Below are 17076 nucleotides of genomic sequence, written 5' to 3'. Positions count from 1 at the left end.
TCAGTGTCCTCCACACTAAGGGCAAATTTTGCTCATTCTTCCTGACTGGAGATCAGCCTGGTTTAAATTCTCCTGGACCCCCTTTGCCATGCATGTTACAGCCACTGTCACACTCCCAGGCATGGTTAACACTCCCAGTGTAACAACTGGCCACCAAGGGACAGGCAACTGGGTGGCAGTGGGCGCCAGGACAAGTGCACTGAGAAACAAGCACACTGCTGCCAGTCAGTCAATTACAACAAGCACAAGAGCATGCACAGCCAGCCTGAGAGAACAGAAATCTTAATCCCACTGCTCTGCATGCCTACAACAGCTGGGTTAGGAGTCACTGCTCTGCTCTTTTACAGACACACTGTTGGAAGTGCATAACCATTGCTTTGTGCTTCTGTTTCTTTCTGGTAATGTAATAAAGCAATTCCCAGTTATAAGAAATGTGACCATTTGTGACCATGAGGAGGTTCAGAGGAGGTACAGCCCTTGGTATGCAACACACACAGCTGTAGCCAAACAAGCTCTCATTCCTCCTATCAGGCAGTCTGACCTCAGACTGGACCCACACACCACCCCAAGCAGCAGCATCCCGCAGGATTATGTGCCCTGCAGACACAGTTTCCTGCCACCTGGTGTGACCACACAGCCTGAGAGGCAAACTCCCACAAATGCTTCTCCTTGCATAAAGGGAAAAGTAATTTATTTCACAAATACAAGGCACAGTGAATCACCCCAGCTTGACTACTGATCCCTGCCAAACAAACAGTGCTAGTTTCAAGGACTCCCTTCTGACACCCTTCCACTGAATAATTTAATTGAAGAGAAAAACTTGACGTGTCACAGCACAGTATTTCTGATGCTAATTCACATGTCTTTTTTTTCCCTATTAGAATACATGGAAGCAGAAGATTGTCACATTTTTCAAGTGAGAAATGCTAAGAAGTGGGTTTTAACTCTCTGGTAAACCTGGAAAACAAGGCAAGGGGCCAGCCAGCTCCTCTGTGCACAATCCCCCAGTGACTCAACCAGAGCATACCTAGATGAGGCAAGAACCAAGAAGAGAATCAGATAATTCTGTTCCAGCTGTGTACAGTCAGATTTGTAAACAGAGAACATGGTCACTGTATTTGAAGTGGAGTATTATCATCTCAAAGCAGCAGTATGAGTCTATGCATTCAACATTTTAACTCCCAGGTAAAGCTAGCGTAAAAGCACAGCAAATTTACAATAACAGCTCTTAACTGCTTGGAAAGGACATCAGTCAGGCTGCTTGGACAACCTTGTTTGCACCTTCTTGTGTAGGGAATGAGTCGCTGGATACTGTAACGCAGTATTTGCCTATAGTGTAACTCCACTATCAACTTCAGAGCCTTCTGCCTCAAACACCCGTGTGCTGACACAAGTATACATGGGTTACGTGTATGTTCAATTTAACATTATGTATACACCAACAAATATAGATGCAGATAACCTTGATAAATCAGGTACTCATGTGAATTTTTTTTTAATATTCTCCCAAATACTTGCCACTGTTACTGCAATCCCTTCTGAAGGGAGTAGCACCAGTACAAATCCGAAAGGTTACATGAATGAAGACCTCACTCCCCCTGCACAGCAGGAAGAACTTACACTGTATAATAAGGACAAAGCTTTGAGCGTAACTCAAAAGCCACAAGGACTACGGTCTACTACAGGAACATAGCAGAAGAGATCAGAGACTTTGGTAGCTGAAAAGAAAGCAAAGTGTGCAAAGTTACTCAATTGTTTTGTGGACTTAAAATTGTGTTGGCATCCTCATACAGTGTTGTAAATTTAAGTACATACATAAAGATCCAAATACAGTTACGACCCTGTCATGAGGTCCATGCAAACAGTTCTACGTGAGCCATGTCAACTCCTGTGTGCAAGGCTCTCTGCAGGATCAGGACTGTTACCCACGTACAAAAATGCTGGTAAAGTCTGTTTACATAATATGTAAAGAGATAAAGAAAAGTACATTCACACCAACTACTGAGGAAAGAAAACAAATCATTTTTCTACTGCTAAAAGTACTGAATCACTTACCATCTGGTTTGTGAGGGAAAAAAAACTCAGTCCAATTCAGCTATGAAGAAAATCCTGTCTAAAAAAAGTAATCACATGCTAGATCCCCCTAAGTTCAATTTCCAATCATTTTAATACAGAGACATGAAGAATTTTGTTTTCCTAGAGATAAGAAAAACCCCAAGCCAACAGTAAGAAGGATGTGTGGCTTGTTAGGCCCTGATCCTGCAAGCCCTAAATACTTAGCTATGGGAAATAGCGGAGGCTAGTTTTCAGGGAAAAGTGGAGTTTCTGCATCGGTTTCTGCTGGAATTCATTCTAATTTTCCAAGAAAAATCTACCACGCTTCTGTTACCATGCTGTGAAATGCAAAAGTAAAATCAAGATGTTTAGTTTCTGAACTAACTTGCCTTTATACCTTGATAACTTTCTGGTTTTTTCCTCAATCATCCTAAATTATACCTATGCAGAAGTGGCATGTTACTGACCAGTATTCTACCCTAAAAAGGGCACGTGGTCATGCAAATACTCTGAGCATCAGACCACATCCAGCGAAGGTCACATTTATGGCTCTGGCAAAGACTTATCATTTCCAAACTTGTGACTTGTCACTTTGTCCTCAAACACACCACTACTCTCTTCATTCTTAAAGAAACTAAAACATTTATATCCTCATTTCAATCCACACTTCAAAACCCAGCCTACACACTGCACCGATCTTCCAAAGGCCTTTGTATGTCCCCTTTAACAGCTGTTCATCTGCAGCTGTATGTCATGGAATCAAACTTCCCTATTCCCTCCTTGCCTCGTTCCCTGCACCACACCAACTCACCTCTTCATGCTGCTTCTCTGGAACACCCCCCTGACCTCACTCACTGGCATCTCTTCCTTCTCTTTTTCCTGGATTTTTCTCTACTAACTAATTGCCAACGATTTCTAATTGATGTTCTTTGATTTGGAAGTAGTCAGATGCTGGTTGATCTCTCAAACAGAGATCAACATTATGCACGGGTGGCTGTAACAGTTCTGCAGGTATTGGCCTTTTTCTTCGGCTTCCCTCAGTCCACCTCACTTGTTTCAACACTTGAATAAAATTTCCTTCCTCCTCACAGAGGCATGGAGTCTAACACGGACCATTTACCTATGGGACAAAGAATGATTTTATTGGATTTACCAATTAACCTAAACCTTATAAACATCTGAAAACACTGAAAGAAATTTCCATCCCATTAAATACCCACTAAGTTTTACCATTAACCTCTTTTGCTGCTGAACACTAAGTCTGTCCATGAAAAAATTACATTGAAAAATATTCTTTGGCTATTCTTTCCTTCTTAAATTTATCATTGTTGATTAGCCCTATATAGATCCCCACTGGGATAAACTTGACCCCAAATCATTAAGAAATTAAGTAGTTCCCTCTCTTGCTGAAAAATGGTTCTTAAAATAATGTATTACATGTACAACCAAAGGCAATCAAGTTACTATGGCTTCACCTGTGTAACACTCATACCCAGTCCTCACTCGTGATTGTGAGAAAGAAAGGCTTAGCTTCCAGACACTCTGTGCTGAAGCATTTTTGGCAGTGAGGGAAAGCTATGAGTGAGCAAGTGTGACTCAGTGGCACAGCAGTAACTCTTTAAGCCACTGAAACAGGATTACTTTAGTCCTTGCGACTAAGGTTGTCCCAAAGTTGGTGTGTGATCACTGCTTAGCATAGCACAAGCAGTGGCAGACCCACAGCTCACACCCTCTGGGACCCTAGAGTTAGTGAGCAACCTACTGCTACCTATTGCCAACTCTCAGGCTCTGAGAGAGCAGAATCACACCCTAGCCTAGGACAAAAGTGCTCTTAATACTGCACCTATTGCACAGCAGGTAAAAGTAAATATGGCACTGAGGTCAATGATAATGGGAGAGCACAGAAACACAGGGCCTTCCCTGCAAGGGAGGAGCTTCCCTCCTCCTCACACCCAGGGCCAGCCCTAGACAGTCAGTGAGTTCAAAAGGAGTAAGGCCATAGCACCCATCACCACAGTCTAACCTGGGCAGCACCAGAGACACCAGCACAGATCTGATTTGCACCAGGGCAAAGCATGAAGTCGATGGAGCTGAACTCAGATGATCAGAATAAGGCTCATTATCCCTGGAAATTCATGCACAGGGAGTTGTATGCTGCACAGCCTTTCCTACTCTGAGTCACTCCAACTCCTGCTCTAGGCTGTTCTGTAGCAAACTGTCAATAAAACCCATTAATGATGTGCTTTATATAGAAATAGTGCATTTAACTAAGGAGCTACAGCACATGAAGAGTGCAGCGAGGGGTGAATTACATGGTTCCTAGAACCATAGAATAGCCTTGGTTGGGAGTGACCTTAAAGATCACCACATCTAGTTCCAACTCCCCTGCCACGGGCAGAGACACCTTCCACTACACCAGGTTGTTGAAAGCCCAGTCCAGCGTGGCCTTGAGCATCTCCAGGGATGGGGCAGCCACAGCTACCCAGGGCAACCTGTGCAGGGCCTCAACACACGCACTGTAAGCATGTGTTTCATCATATCTACTCTAAATCTACTCTCCTTCAACCTGAACCCCTTCCCCCTTGCCCTGTCACTACATGCCCTTGTAAAAAGTCCGTCTCCATCCCTCCTGTAGATTCTCTTCAGGTACTGGAAGGCCACAATTAGGTCACCCCTAAGCCATCCATTGTCCAGGCCGAACAAACCAAATTCCCTCAGCCTTTCCTTGCAGGAGAGTTGCTCCATCCCTCCCATCATCTTGGTCGCCTCCTCTGGACTCTCTCCAGCAGTTAATGGAACACAGGATGAGTCTCAGTAAAGAAGTGGTAAAGGTGGGTGGGAGTCCTAATGTTACATAGATCTGCTTGATGTTTGGAATATATATGAACCTAATTCCCCTTTTGATTTCAGTGCAGTTATATCTAGCACTCCCCTGTGTTTCTACTAATATATAAATTCTCTGCTGAATAATTGATAACCAACTTTCTTTTACGTAAGCCATTACTGGAGAGCCAGCAAACATTACAGACATGTTGTTTGCCTTCTCTCTTTTCAGTCCTGTTCTCATCTGAGTCACCTCTGGCTACCATTCCTATCTAGCTCCTTCATTGGTGGCAGCTATTAAAAAAAAAAAAAAATACACCTTTGAAGAAGCAGTGGCAGGAACTGTGCAAAAAAGCAGCTCTTTGACAGAGATTCTTGGGTTTTGTCCTACATAAATACACATCTGCAGCTGTTGACATTGTGACACTTAGCAACAGGTAACAACTGACCTTCTACACAAGCAGTTGTCATTTCCATCCACTACAGATGGCTTTATCTGATGGTTACAGGGAATTCTAACTTCTCAAAAGAAATTAGGAGGATGTGGGGAGCAACCCCTAGAAGAAAGCAAAAATTAACCAGGGGTTCTTCACAAACTTGGAGGGAGTTGTAATATATAACAGCAACAAAGAAGCAAGAAGTTGTTCACGGTGTAGTCCAGGTAGAAAGGGGAGGAGACTGAAAGTAGTGGGGTGGAGCAGGAGAAAACAGCTGTGACACTTCCCAGCACGTTCTCTTTCCGTGTGTGGAGAAACAAAACAAACACAGCAGGAGACCGAAACCATAACCTGAACCCGACCTCCAGCTCACTGGCTGTATCATAAAACCTCAGGGCTGAACTTCAGTCATTGCATCACCAACAAATGCAGTCCCAAAGCCCAGTCAAGCAACTTCACCGTGATTTTTTTTCTCACATGTGCTCAAGATAGTAGAGGCTAGCTAAGAATACGGCCTTTCAGAAAAAAAGACATGTCAATTTAATTGCCAGTCGGCTGGACAGCTTGCTTTTCTGTTGAGGTTGGTTTGTGGGTTTATTTAAATATTGCTGCAATGACAAAATGTGGGTGAAAAAATGTGATATAGTATTTTACTGGAATATTAATATATTTTTGTCTGTATCTGTTAGAAATGTAATCAATACAGCAGTTAAAAACATTGGAGATCATATTTGGATGATCAATTATGCAAAATATAAACCCCACCACCACTTTAACACGGCACCAGGATTGTCCCCACAAAGAGGTTCTTAAAATCTTAATAAATGTCCTTGTACGCAGGACCTATGATTCATGGTTTACAGAGTGATAAGTACTGAAAGGGTCAAAACCACTCATCAAGGCAAGAACAGGCTGAGTTCAAGCTCAGGATCCTGCTTTTCCATGCTGGTCCTTCCTTTAACTGCAAGTTACTCCATGTACACAACTGTACTACAAATACCAAGCATTTGTTTCCACAAAGCAGCTGATTTTTGTGCTGCATAGAAAAAGAACCAGTGTGTTCAAAATCAAGTATTCTAGCACTCACTTGCAAGCGAAGTGCAATTGTTGAGGCAGGACACAAATAGGTAGCCAATAAAGAATTTATCATTATCACTGATAACAGTACTGCCAAAAATTCCAGTGCACATCTCCACAATTAAACTGACTGCCCCTGTGAAGGGGGCTGAATAGAAGAGCAGACTGAACACAGCCTTCCAATCCCTCAGCTTCTGACAAAATGCCAGTTGCCACCCAATGCAACAGCGATGAGACTGTCAGTGTCCTCAGCACTTCATTCCCATTCAGGAAGGCTCACAGGCCTTTAAAGATTCTCCCTCTCCTTAGGGTGAGGAATAATGCCCCCTCACCCTAAGCATCCTGCCAGACAGACCTGTTCCTGCCAGGTACAGAAATACACACCCAGTCTTCACCCTGTGCTCCCAACACTGGCACAGGGCAGACTTAACAAATTGCTTAGCACTTAACAAACAGCTGAAGATTGCAATGCTTTGTAGCTTCAGGTGGAACTTGAAAGCAGCAAGTGAAATGAACATCCTTCTCTGTGGAGAGAGATGCAATGATGCCATAACCTGAATTTGCATTCTGTGCACCAAATTTATTTATAGGGGGCAGGAAATAGTTTTGGGAAAAGAGATCCAAGATGCCATCTTTGTCTGCAGCATCAGTATTTCATCCTCTACTTGGCCACAACTACATGCCACAACACTTGTATTTCTGACTCATATAGAATGTGTATCATTCACGTGGTAAGATTCTGCAACAGGTTGCCCATAGAACCTGTGGATGCCCCATCCCTAGCAGCATTCAAAGCCAGGTTTAATGGGGTCCTAAGCAACCTGATCTAGCAGGTGGCATCCCTGCCTGTGGTGCTATGTTCCAAGAATCAGATGATCTTTAAGGTCCCTTCCAACACCAACCATTCTATGATAATGTATAAGAATACTGTAAAGCCACGTATATCTTACTTGAGTTTAATGCATATCATACAACTTGAAATCAAGAAAATCCATTAGTTTACGTAGTTTTAAAATGAAACTTTTAACCTGGCAGGCTGCAGCCCCTGGAGTAATATTTGATTATCACTCTGCTGTTTCTCAGAACCTAGACCTTCCATGGTACTTAAATGCTACAAACCCATGCAAGGAATAGAACTCAAAGTGGAATGAGTCTGTATATTTCTGTGACCAGAGCCTAACCTCGTTTAAAAAAATCCCAGCACTAACAGGTTAATTTCTGACTTTAAAAGCATGGATTTTTAGGCACGATCTGCTACCCCCAGCCACGCCAATTAGAAAGAAGGTAATAGGACCGTTGCCACAAATACGCAAATTAAATAAAAACCTGGCAGAATAAAAGCAGTACCCTTTTTGTACATTAGCCTGAAACAACCACAGGCAGGCTCCACCAGGCTGGAGCTGAGCCAAAAGATTATCCATCCTTTCTGTCACACGTGGATTCTCTGAGGATCAGCATCTGGAACTCTGTGTGCTCATCGGTGTTCACCTGTGGTTAAAGATAACGAATTCAGACACAACCACACTCAGAAGTGACCATCGGGAGATGCATGAAGGACAGTGCGTGCCGTACAGCACGACCTCGACCCAATACTGAAATGGGAGAGGCAGTGCCAGAAAACTCAAATCTGGTAACTTTGCCCAAATGGCGTGGTTATATCAAGCAGATAGTGGCAAAAGACAATTTCTCCATGCAGTTTTTATACGTCCATGACACTGTACTTGCACTGCCTTGCTCAGTTTGACACAGCTTAACTACAAGCCAAGTAACAAGTTGCTCCTGCGCTTCCTCACCCTCCCCCTCCCCCCAGCGGTGCGGGAGGAAACACGCGGCACGGGCAACTTATTGCCATGGCTTCCCCGGCCCCAGCGCAGCCCCCCAGACAGCCGTGCCCCTGCCAGCGCCATGGGGAGCGGGACCCCTCAGCCCCGGGGGAGCGCCCGCTCCCGCCCGCCCGTCTCCCCTCACCGCTCCATGGTGGCCGCCACAAGTTCTGGAAACCGGCCGGCCCCGCGGGCCCCCCGCGCCCCCTCACCTCTGCTGCCCTCCTCCTCCTTCCTCCGCGTTCCCCTGGCGGGGTCCCAGCCCGGACTACGAGCCCCGTGGTGCCCGGCGGCGCCGCGGCTGCGCGGCGGGCCGGGGGGCGGTGGCGGAAGCGGCACTGGGCCCCGCCCGCCGCGGCCAGGCCGGGCCGTTGCCGCCATGCCCCGGGACAACATGGCCTCCCTGATCCAGCGGGTGGCGCGGCAGGCGCGCATCACCTTCCGCAGCCCGGCGGGCCCGGCCTTCGGGGAGAACCTGCACCGCCTGCAGCAGCTGCTGGACGAGGTGCGCGCCGAGGACTTGCACTTGGCGCCGCGGGGACCGTCGGCCGCGGCGGCGGCGGCGGGCGGGGGTCCGCCGTGGGCCGGCGTGGTGCCTCCCGTCAGCTACATGCACATTTGCGAGACGGAGAGCTTCAGCATGGGCGTGTTCCTGCTGCGGAGCGGCGCCTGCATCCCGCTGCACGACCACCCGGGCATGAACGGTATGCTGAAGGTGCTGTACGGCACGCTGCGCATCGCCTGCATGGACACGCTGCCCGCCGGGGCCGCCGCCGCCCCGCCGCCCCCCGCCGCTGGCAGCGGGCCGTGCCTGCGCGCCCTTTTCCGCTCCCGCCAGCACTACACGCCCGCCTCGCCGCCCTGCCTGCTCTCGCCGCACACCGACAACCTCCACCAGATCGACGCCGTGGACGGGCCCGCCGCTTTCCTCGACATCCTGGCGCCGCCCTACGACCCCCAGCACGGCCGGGACTGCCACTACTACCGGCTGCTGGAGGGGCCGCCGGCGGCCGCTGAGCCGCCCGCGCTGCCGCGGGAGGTGTGGCTGGTGGAGACCCCGCAGGCCGCCGACTTCTGGTGCGGGGGTGAGCCCTACCCTGGGCCCCGCGTCTGCCTCTGAGTCGCCGCCGGCGGCCCGGGCCGGGCGGCGGCCGCTGGGGACGTTGTGCGCTCGCCCCGCCGAGAGGGGAACCCGCCGCTCGCCGCACCCCGCCCGGCCGCCCCCCGAGCCCACCGGACAGCAGCACCGCGGGGACCCGGTGTTCCGTGCCGGCCGGCGCTGGCTGGAGCTACGCGGGAGCGCCGTGGGTCAGAGTCTTCCTCTGATCGCGGGCTTCGTGAGTCGGGGGAAATAAAGCGCCAGAACGTGTTTATGTCCTTGGGGCCGATGTGCGGGAGCAGCACGGTTAAGCTGCTCAGCTGAAGGGTCGGGGAAATATTCCAGCATCCTGTGTAAATAGTTAGGGCCACACATCAGGGAGGGGGGGTTCAGGCTCCAAAGGGAGAGTAAATGCAATAAGAATTGTTGCAGGGTGCCCCGGCATTTTCCAGAGGGGCTCCCACTGCCAGAGCCAGCTGGCACCACAGGGCCAGGGGACTGTGCCCACTGAGTCTGGGAAGAGGGTTGGTCAGGCTACAGCCTTTGGGGACTGTCTCCAGAGTGATTCTGAAGAAGAGCTGTACCCTGCTAGTAAAAAGCAAATCCAGAACAACTCCTGAGCCAGGACAGCCTCCAGTAAATGCCAGTGATCAATCCCCAGGGCTGGAGTTAAGGAAATTCCTGCTCCAAAGAGACACTGTCAGGTTCAGAGTTACTTTTCAGCAGTTCTTGAAAGTGTCGCATACAAGATCTCACTATTGCAACTGAGAATTACTGAGTGCATCTATGCATACTTCCTTCAACAAGAAGGAGACAGCTGCTAATTAACCTCGCTTGGAACCTCTAACGCAGTGATGGCAGAAGGTGGCAGAAACTGGGCATCATAAGAGAAAAAACAACTATCCACTGTTGTGGAAGCTATTCTAGAAACACGGCGTATTTGCAAACCCTCAATATGCAGCAGCGCATATCCTAGGTACTGATAAGATTTGACCTGATTGTCTTCTCTTCAAAGCGTGATCTGTGTTTTTATATGGACAAAGTGAACGCTTTAGGCTTTTGAAGCCTTGCAGTTTCCCTCTTTATACTATTTATAAAGACTACTTTTTCATAAGGCTTTTCAATAAACGTAGAGTAGAAGAGACACCATGAATTTCGCCTTTGTATGATGGAAGCGGTCTGGAGATGCAGTTTGTCCATGGCAGGGGATGCAATCTTTCTAACACAGGAGAAGGTTTTTCTACAGGTGAAATGCCCCATCTGTACTGCAGAGACTGGTCTTGTGCCTGTTGATCCTAACGCACACTTCCTACCACAAACCCAGGCCAGGGCAGCCTTGGCCATCTTAGTCATGATGTGAGAATTTGAGTTAAAAAAACACAATGTAGCAACCTCCTAAGTGATGTACCAACCTGCTCCAGAAATCATTCCACAACTGGCTTCACTTTTCTGTGTATTTATAAAAGCAGACTTGTTTTTCCTGTACAGTGGCTTGTATGTGTGAATTTTTAAATGATTCTGAGACGGCATTGCTGCTTTTTTTTTTTCCCTGGCCTGCAAAAGCATGAATGTAATATACAGTCAGCATTATGCATGCATGGATTAATTATTTTGCAAGGAAAAATTGGTAGAAATTATTTCAGGTGATTTCCATTTATCAGAGCACTTTAAGGTGTCTGATATTTCTGCAGCTGGATTACCTGTTTTTCTTGGAATTCCCCTGCAGCTTAGCATTAGTTAATGTGTAACAATTCTTGATCGAATGTAGTCATTAATTATAAGGCAATGCCTCCCTGTGTTACAGCCTGTTTCTACCTCTTTGCAAGGCTCATGAAGACTGTCATCCTTTTTCAGAAGTCCACAAAGAAGATAGCATGGTGCATGCAAACAGCTGTACTGGAAAAACAAACTGCTACAGTGAGCATTTTTTATCTCATCTGCTCTATCCTCCCCATGCTTGGTTTTTAATTTTTTTTCCTCCATGTGTAAAACCTAGTCAAGATGTTTAATCGGACAATATATAATGCATCTTTCTGAAGAGGACAGCATGGTCACTCTGCGGAGTGCTGTTAACCATGGCAAAACTTTTTTTCCCCTCTTATTTTCTTTTAATTAAGGTGTTAGTATCAAAGTATTTAAAAGTGGAAAAATAGCAACGAAAACCTGAGATGCATTTAAAAAAAAAGCCTCTGTGTAACTTCTTGCTTACTCACTAATTGAAACTTACTTCCTATGTTCTGGGTTATCTGTAGGCAGAAGGTTTAAGTCTGTAATGCCATTCTTCTCTACAGCCTGGTTATTGTGTTTTCACAACAGCAAAATAATTGTTATTGCTGAATTATAGAATAAATACAGGATATCTCAGCACTGACCAGTCATTACTTTCCTTCACAAGTATTAGAGCCTTGAGCCAACTACAGTACAGAGTGCTAGTTTCTTTTGCCTGACACTCCAAACAGTGTGACTGGCCTTTCCTTGGGAGGCAATGCTTAGTACTGGATTCTCAGCCCAAATCCTGCAGGCAAATCCAGGCCCATACACTATTGCTGCTTTTGAAGCTGGCTCTCACTGCAAGGCAGAGACAGGAGCGTAGGACTATTGATACTACACGATCTGAGGTGCTCTCATAGCTGTACACTAGTCACCAGCAGTTTCTTTAGTTCAGCTCTTTTACGATTTCTGTGTTACCTCATTTTTGCTTTTGGGTTTTTTCTTTGTAGCATGTCTGGAGACAGTATTTTGGAGAGTGCAAGGGGAGCCTTGGATTGTGTGTCTGGGTAGCTGAGGTACCGATTTTGGTCAAGATGCTCTGGCTGTGACTGAGCTGTGGTTATCCAAGGCCATGGCGGTACCTGCAGAAGCCCAGCAGGCAAAGAGGCCGCAGCTTCTGTGTGACGTCCCTCCAGCAGCAGGCTGTGGTCTCTTGGGGGCCAGGACCACATGGGATCAGGTGGCAAAACTGCAGCCCAGGACGTGAAGGCTTACTTGTGCTGCTAAGGTGGATGGTGGGGCAGTGAGCATGGCTTCTGCACAGGCTGGTCTGTGCCCAACTTTAGAAGCTGTCTTGATTCAGAACCAGATATGTCACTTCAGCTCCCACTGACTGCCTGTCCAAAGCGAAGAGCAGCTGCCCCAAAAGCCAGCACAAGTTCCAGAAGATGGGGAGCAGGGTGTATCAGACAGAAAGGGCAGGTGCTGCTGGGGCTTTGCGCAACGGGACCTAACACCTGGGCAAGCAGAGGCTGGGAACCACCCTTGCAAGGGCTTGACCCCCTTGCCCTGCTCTGCTGGGCTGTGGCATTAGTGGTGCGGTCCATCCTGCGCAGTTCAGTTCTGCAGTGCGGGCCACACCGGGGATCTGTGTGGCAGAGCAGCAAGCCCGCGGGGCCTTTACGACCCTGCACCGATGGCAGGACCCGAGGGTGGGCCGAGGCCGGGATAACATCTTAAAAAACAATAACTAAAAATAAGTTTACAAAAAAAAAAAAAAAAAAAAAAAAGCGCGATATTGCGGCCATGTGGGTTCAGCAAAAACAGTCCGGCTGTGCCGCGGGGGTGAGCGTCGCCGCCCCGGGCCGTTGCAGAGCCCCCGGGCGCGGGCGCGGTGCCACCCGCGCAGCCCCGCGCCGCCGGGAGCCGCTTCCCCCGAGCGGCGGCCGTCGGGGCGGCGGTACTCACTGTTCCGGAGCCCACTCGCGGAGGTTGCCTGGGGTGGATCGTAACCGCGGAACAAAACAGAATGAGTCAAAAAAACCCACCCCGCTCCCTGGTTAATATTATCCCGTCTCTCGTCTCCGAGGGAAATCCCCGCGCCCAAAAGCGAATGTTTGTACGCCGGGGCCGCAGGTTTTCCACGCCGAGGTTTTGCGGGGCGGGGCGGTGCGGTACGCCCAGCAGACCCGGGCCGGGCTGCCCCGCAGCCCTCCACCGCCGGGACCCGGCGCGGGTCGGGAATGACCGGGGGACACCAAGTCCCTGGGTCGGGCCAGGGAACCTACGGAAATAAAGATGTCAATTTAGCATAATTAAGAGATTTATTTGTCGTCTTTTATAAACGTTGTAAGCACCTACCCTATTGTCGAAAAGTTTATTTACAGAGTGGCCAGAAAGACACCCCCCTTTCCTTCCAGCCCCCATTAGTGGTTGTGCATTATTCGTGTTACCTGCGGCGCACTGGGTCCCGGCCGACCACGGGCGCCGGTCCCAGCCCGAGTATTTACATCCTGTCCCAAGTCCTACTACAAACGGAACACTTTTAAGTCACCAAAAAGAAAAACAAAACCAAAACCCCAAACCAGTGCGTACAAAAATATAGTCTCTAAAAAAAAAAAAAATCCCAATATTAATAGGCAGAAATGTACAGCCATACTAAAACCAGGGAGGGAAAAACTTTCCGGTCTCGGTGTCGCTGCTGTCGTCGGAGCGGATAGGTAAGGCACCCCCCACATGCAGACAGGGGACCGGGCTCTACACCACACAAGGCACCAAGAACACCTCACCACGACGGCACTGCATGCATCCATCCTCCCGCCGCAGCCCCTATGTACAACCGCCGCTCCGGCTCGCTCCGGCCCGCCCCGGCCCGGGGGAGCCCCGCGGCGCCGCCAGGTGCTCGTCGCGCCCCGCCGGGCCCCGCTCCGCTCCGCGCCCACCGCGCTCGGCGGCGGCTCCGCGCTGGGTCCTGCGCGTCCCGCGCCGTCAGGGCGTCCTCGTCCGCGCCGCGCAGGGGGCCAGGGCGGCGGCGCCGCTCCCTCCGCCGGGTTGCGGGCACCCGCCGGCGGCGGCCGCGGCTCCTTTCCGTTCCTTCTGGCGCAGGTGAATCTTGGTGTGCCGCTTCCTCTCGTCGGACCGGGCGAACTTCCTGCCGCAGAAGTCGCAGGCGAAGGGCTTCTCGCCGGTGTGCGTGCGGATGTGGGTGGTGAGGTGGTCGCTGCGGCTGAAGTTCCGCATGCAGATACGGCACTGGAAGGGCTTGTGGCCCGTGTGGATGCGGATGTGCCGGGTGAGCTCGTCGGAGCGGGAGAAGCGGCGGTCGCAGCCCTCGGCGGGGCACGGGTAGGGCCGCTCGTGGACCGGCGTCTTGCTGGGCCGATTGGGGTACTTGCGGGGCCGCAGGATGGGCCGCAGCGGCAGGTGGTGTGGACTGTAGGCGCCGGCGGGCAGCCGGGCGCCCGCACCCTCGCCCCCGCCGCTGCCGGGAGCGCTGCCGGGGGCGGCGCCCGCCGGGGGCGCCCCCATCGTGAAGTTGCGGATGGTGGAAAGCGGCGTGAGGGGCGGCGGGACGCGGAGCGAGTCGAGGGGGCAGGGGAAGGGCTTGCGGTCGGGGCCGGCGTGCAGCTCCCGCTGGCACTGAGGCGGCGGGAAGAAGCCGCCGTACTCGGGGATCATTGTGAAGAGCCCGCCGTCGGCCGCCGCCGCCTTCGGTGAGGGGTAGGAGGGCGGCGGGGGAAAAGGCAGTGCCCCGCCGCCGGCGGCGGGCAGGAAAGCCGAAGAGGGGTCTTGCGGGTACAGGTCACCGCAGCCCGAGTAGGGCGGCGGCGGAGGCGAGTAGAGATGCTCCAGGTCGGCTGGCTGGCCCTGTGCCATGGTGCAGCCGAGGGCCCCGGCCAGCGGGTTGGGGGAGGTGGCGGAGGCGGCGGTGGCCGAGGAGGCGGCGGAGGAGGCGGAGGAGGCGGCGGAGGAGGCGGCGGAGGAGGGCGTGCTGACCCCCTGCAGGATCCCCGCGCTCACGATGTTGATGATGCCCTCGGGGTAGCAACCGGCGCCAGGGTACTGCGGGTCGATGGAGAATTTGCCCATGTAGGTGAAGGTCTGGTTGCGGGAAGCCGGGGCGTTGGGCGCGAAGCCGCCACCGTAGGGCAGGTCCAGGGCCCGCTTGTCGCCCATGTCCACGTTGATCATGCCGTCTGGGGGGGCAAGGAGCAGGTCAGCCCTCCGCGCCGCCACCCGCCGGGCGACCGGCACCGGTCCCAGCCACCGCCCGCCCCGGCCCAGCGCGGGGCTGCGGCGCGCACATGTTGCGCTCCGGATGCAGGGGGGCTCCGCGCCAACTGCAACTTTCCCCCCCGAGCTGGGTGCGGAGGTAGGGCTGCCGCGAGGGGCGGCGGGGACCCCGGCCAGGCAGCGGGGGAGCCCCGGAGAGGGTCTCGGCACCCCGTCCCAGTTTGACCCCCGCCCACCGCCCCGGGTCTCCGCCGCCCCGCCGCTCTCCGCGGGCGGCCCGGCCCGCACCTGCGAGGGTTCCTCTTACCTCCTGCCACACCGCTCATCTGGTCAAACGGCCCTGCCAGGTCGGCATTGGGGAAGATCGCGACCGAAGTTGGCAGCGCAGCGGAGATGTCATCCGTGGGGTAAATGCCCTCGGGGAGCTGGTGCACGAACCCACCGAGGGTCACCGGGATCTTGTCCACCGCCTTGGCTGTCATCATGGGGGCAGCGGGGCGGCCGGGGGAGCGGCGCTCCCGGCCGGCGGTGGGCGCTCGGGGCGGGGAGGGGAGGGAGAGGAGGGGGCGCTTCCCCCTGCCTCCCACTACCGGCGCGGGGGGACCGCGGGGAGCCGGCGCGGCATGTGCGGGCGGGCGGCCGCCCCGTCGCGGCGGTGCGGTGCCCGCGGTGCCCCGGGAGCGCCGCGCTCCCGCCGCAGCTCGCGCTGGAGGACAAGTCTGGCGGTAACTATTTATGGGGGCCCCCTGAATGCCCGGGACGTCACTGCCCATATAAGGACTGAGGAACGGGGCCCGGCGGTCACGTGGGCGCCCGCGTGCGGGACCCGCCGGCCCGCGCCCGCCCCGACCCCCCCTCTCCGCACACCCTCCGCGCCCCGCGGGGGCGGCCCCGACCCGCCCCGGCCCCGCTCGGCCCCCGCCGCCGCCCGCCGCGCCGCCCAGGGGGGTATTCCGGTGGCGGAGCCCTTGTCCTAAAAAGGCGAGGATCCGGCCCCGCCCCGCCTGCCCTTTTAGGGCTCGTTCCGGAAAATTTTAAAAAGGCTCGGAAAAGCAGAGGAGGTCCCGGGGCCGCCCCGCCAGACCCCGCTCACTTTCTCTGCAGCCCGTAACCGCAAACCGGCGGCGGGTCAGGAAACAGCCGCATTCACGGAATAGAGCTTCTCCTTTCTTAAAGAAAAAATAATTTTAAAAAATAGTTTTGTTTTGGGTTTGTTTTTTTTTTTTTTTTCTGAATTACGGGTGGAAAGAGCCGCCGAACAGAGCGACTCGGCGGCGCTGCTTTTTTTGGAAAGTGTCTGATCTATATATACCGTCGCGAAAACGGAACCGCCTGCTCCGCCGTCGCTGGGTTGTTATTGTATCGACGGGCACAAGCGAGGACGGGACGGGGAGGGGTGGCAGGGGGACAGGAGTGCCCCCCCGCCGCCCCACCTCGTTCCGTTCTGACCCTACCGCTCCCGCTTTGCTCAGTTCAACCTCTTGCTCCCACAGTTTCCATCCTCAGTAACATTTCCACTCCCGCTTTTGCTTTATTTCTCCATGATCTCCTCCATAACGAGGGTATCAAACCGAAGAGTGCTTAAATTCTAGCTTTTCTTTTTTTTTTTTTTTTTTTTTTTTCCTCCGAAGTACTAAAAATAGCCTCCCTTGTGCCTCCCTTCCCAGGAGAAGCCAATCTTTCATACACTGTTCCCAAGCTTAGAGCTTGCAGCCCCTACATCTTCTTGCTGATGAGGGTGTCAGATGTAATTATTTTTGAAAGCTGTATCCCATGTCACTAATCTCATTACTTGGGGATATTTCATCTCGTGGCTGTT

The 17076-nt window shown here is 52.2% G+C and overlaps 2 protein-coding genes and 1 long non-coding RNA gene across 10 annotated transcripts in view; 1 reads left to right on the top strand and 2 right to left on the bottom strand.

The window, feature by feature from the left end:
• The window catches only part of LOC138112270 (uncharacterized), a 57989-nt gene extending 49466 nt beyond the window's left edge, over positions 1-8523 (bottom strand). For all 8 annotated transcript variants that reach the window (XR_011151623.1, XR_011151622.1, XR_011151628.1 and 5 more), the window contains exons 1-2: positions 8428-8523; positions 7740-7880 (exon numbers count right to left, since the gene is read on the bottom strand). This is a non-coding gene — a long non-coding RNA (uncharacterized lncRNA). The remainder of the gene's footprint in view (positions 1-7739; positions 7881-8427) is intronic.
• A 53-nt stretch (positions 8524-8576) lies between these two features.
• ADO (2-aminoethanethiol dioxygenase) lies at positions 8577-11678 on the top strand. Its single transcript, XM_069019081.1, has one exon. The coding sequence runs from the start codon at positions 8595-8597 to the stop codon at positions 9333-9335; it is 741 nt and encodes a 246-aa protein (XP_068875182.1). The 5' UTR covers positions 8577-8594; the 3' UTR covers positions 9336-11678.
• A 1651-nt stretch (positions 11679-13329) lies between these two features.
• Positions 13330-16030, bottom strand: EGR2 (early growth response 2). Its single transcript, XM_069019080.1, has 2 exons — positions 15565-16030; positions 13330-15220 (listed from the first exon to the last, which is right to left on the bottom strand). The coding sequence occupies exons 1-2, from the start codon at positions 16028-16030 to the stop codon at positions 14013-14015; spliced, it is 1674 nt and encodes a 557-aa protein (XP_068875181.1). The 3' UTR covers positions 13330-14012.
• Between the last annotated feature and the right edge of the window lie 1046 nt (positions 16031-17076).

Source organism: Aphelocoma coerulescens, chromosome 6 (assembly GCF_041296385.1).
Source record: "Aphelocoma coerulescens isolate FSJ_1873_10779 chromosome 6, UR_Acoe_1.0, whole genome shotgun sequence".
In the NCBI taxonomy this organism is placed as follows: domain Eukaryota; kingdom Metazoa; phylum Chordata; class Aves; order Passeriformes; family Corvidae; genus Aphelocoma; species Aphelocoma coerulescens.
The sequence above is the reverse complement of the archived record's forward strand: the minus strand, read 5'-3'. Positions and strand labels throughout refer to the sequence as shown.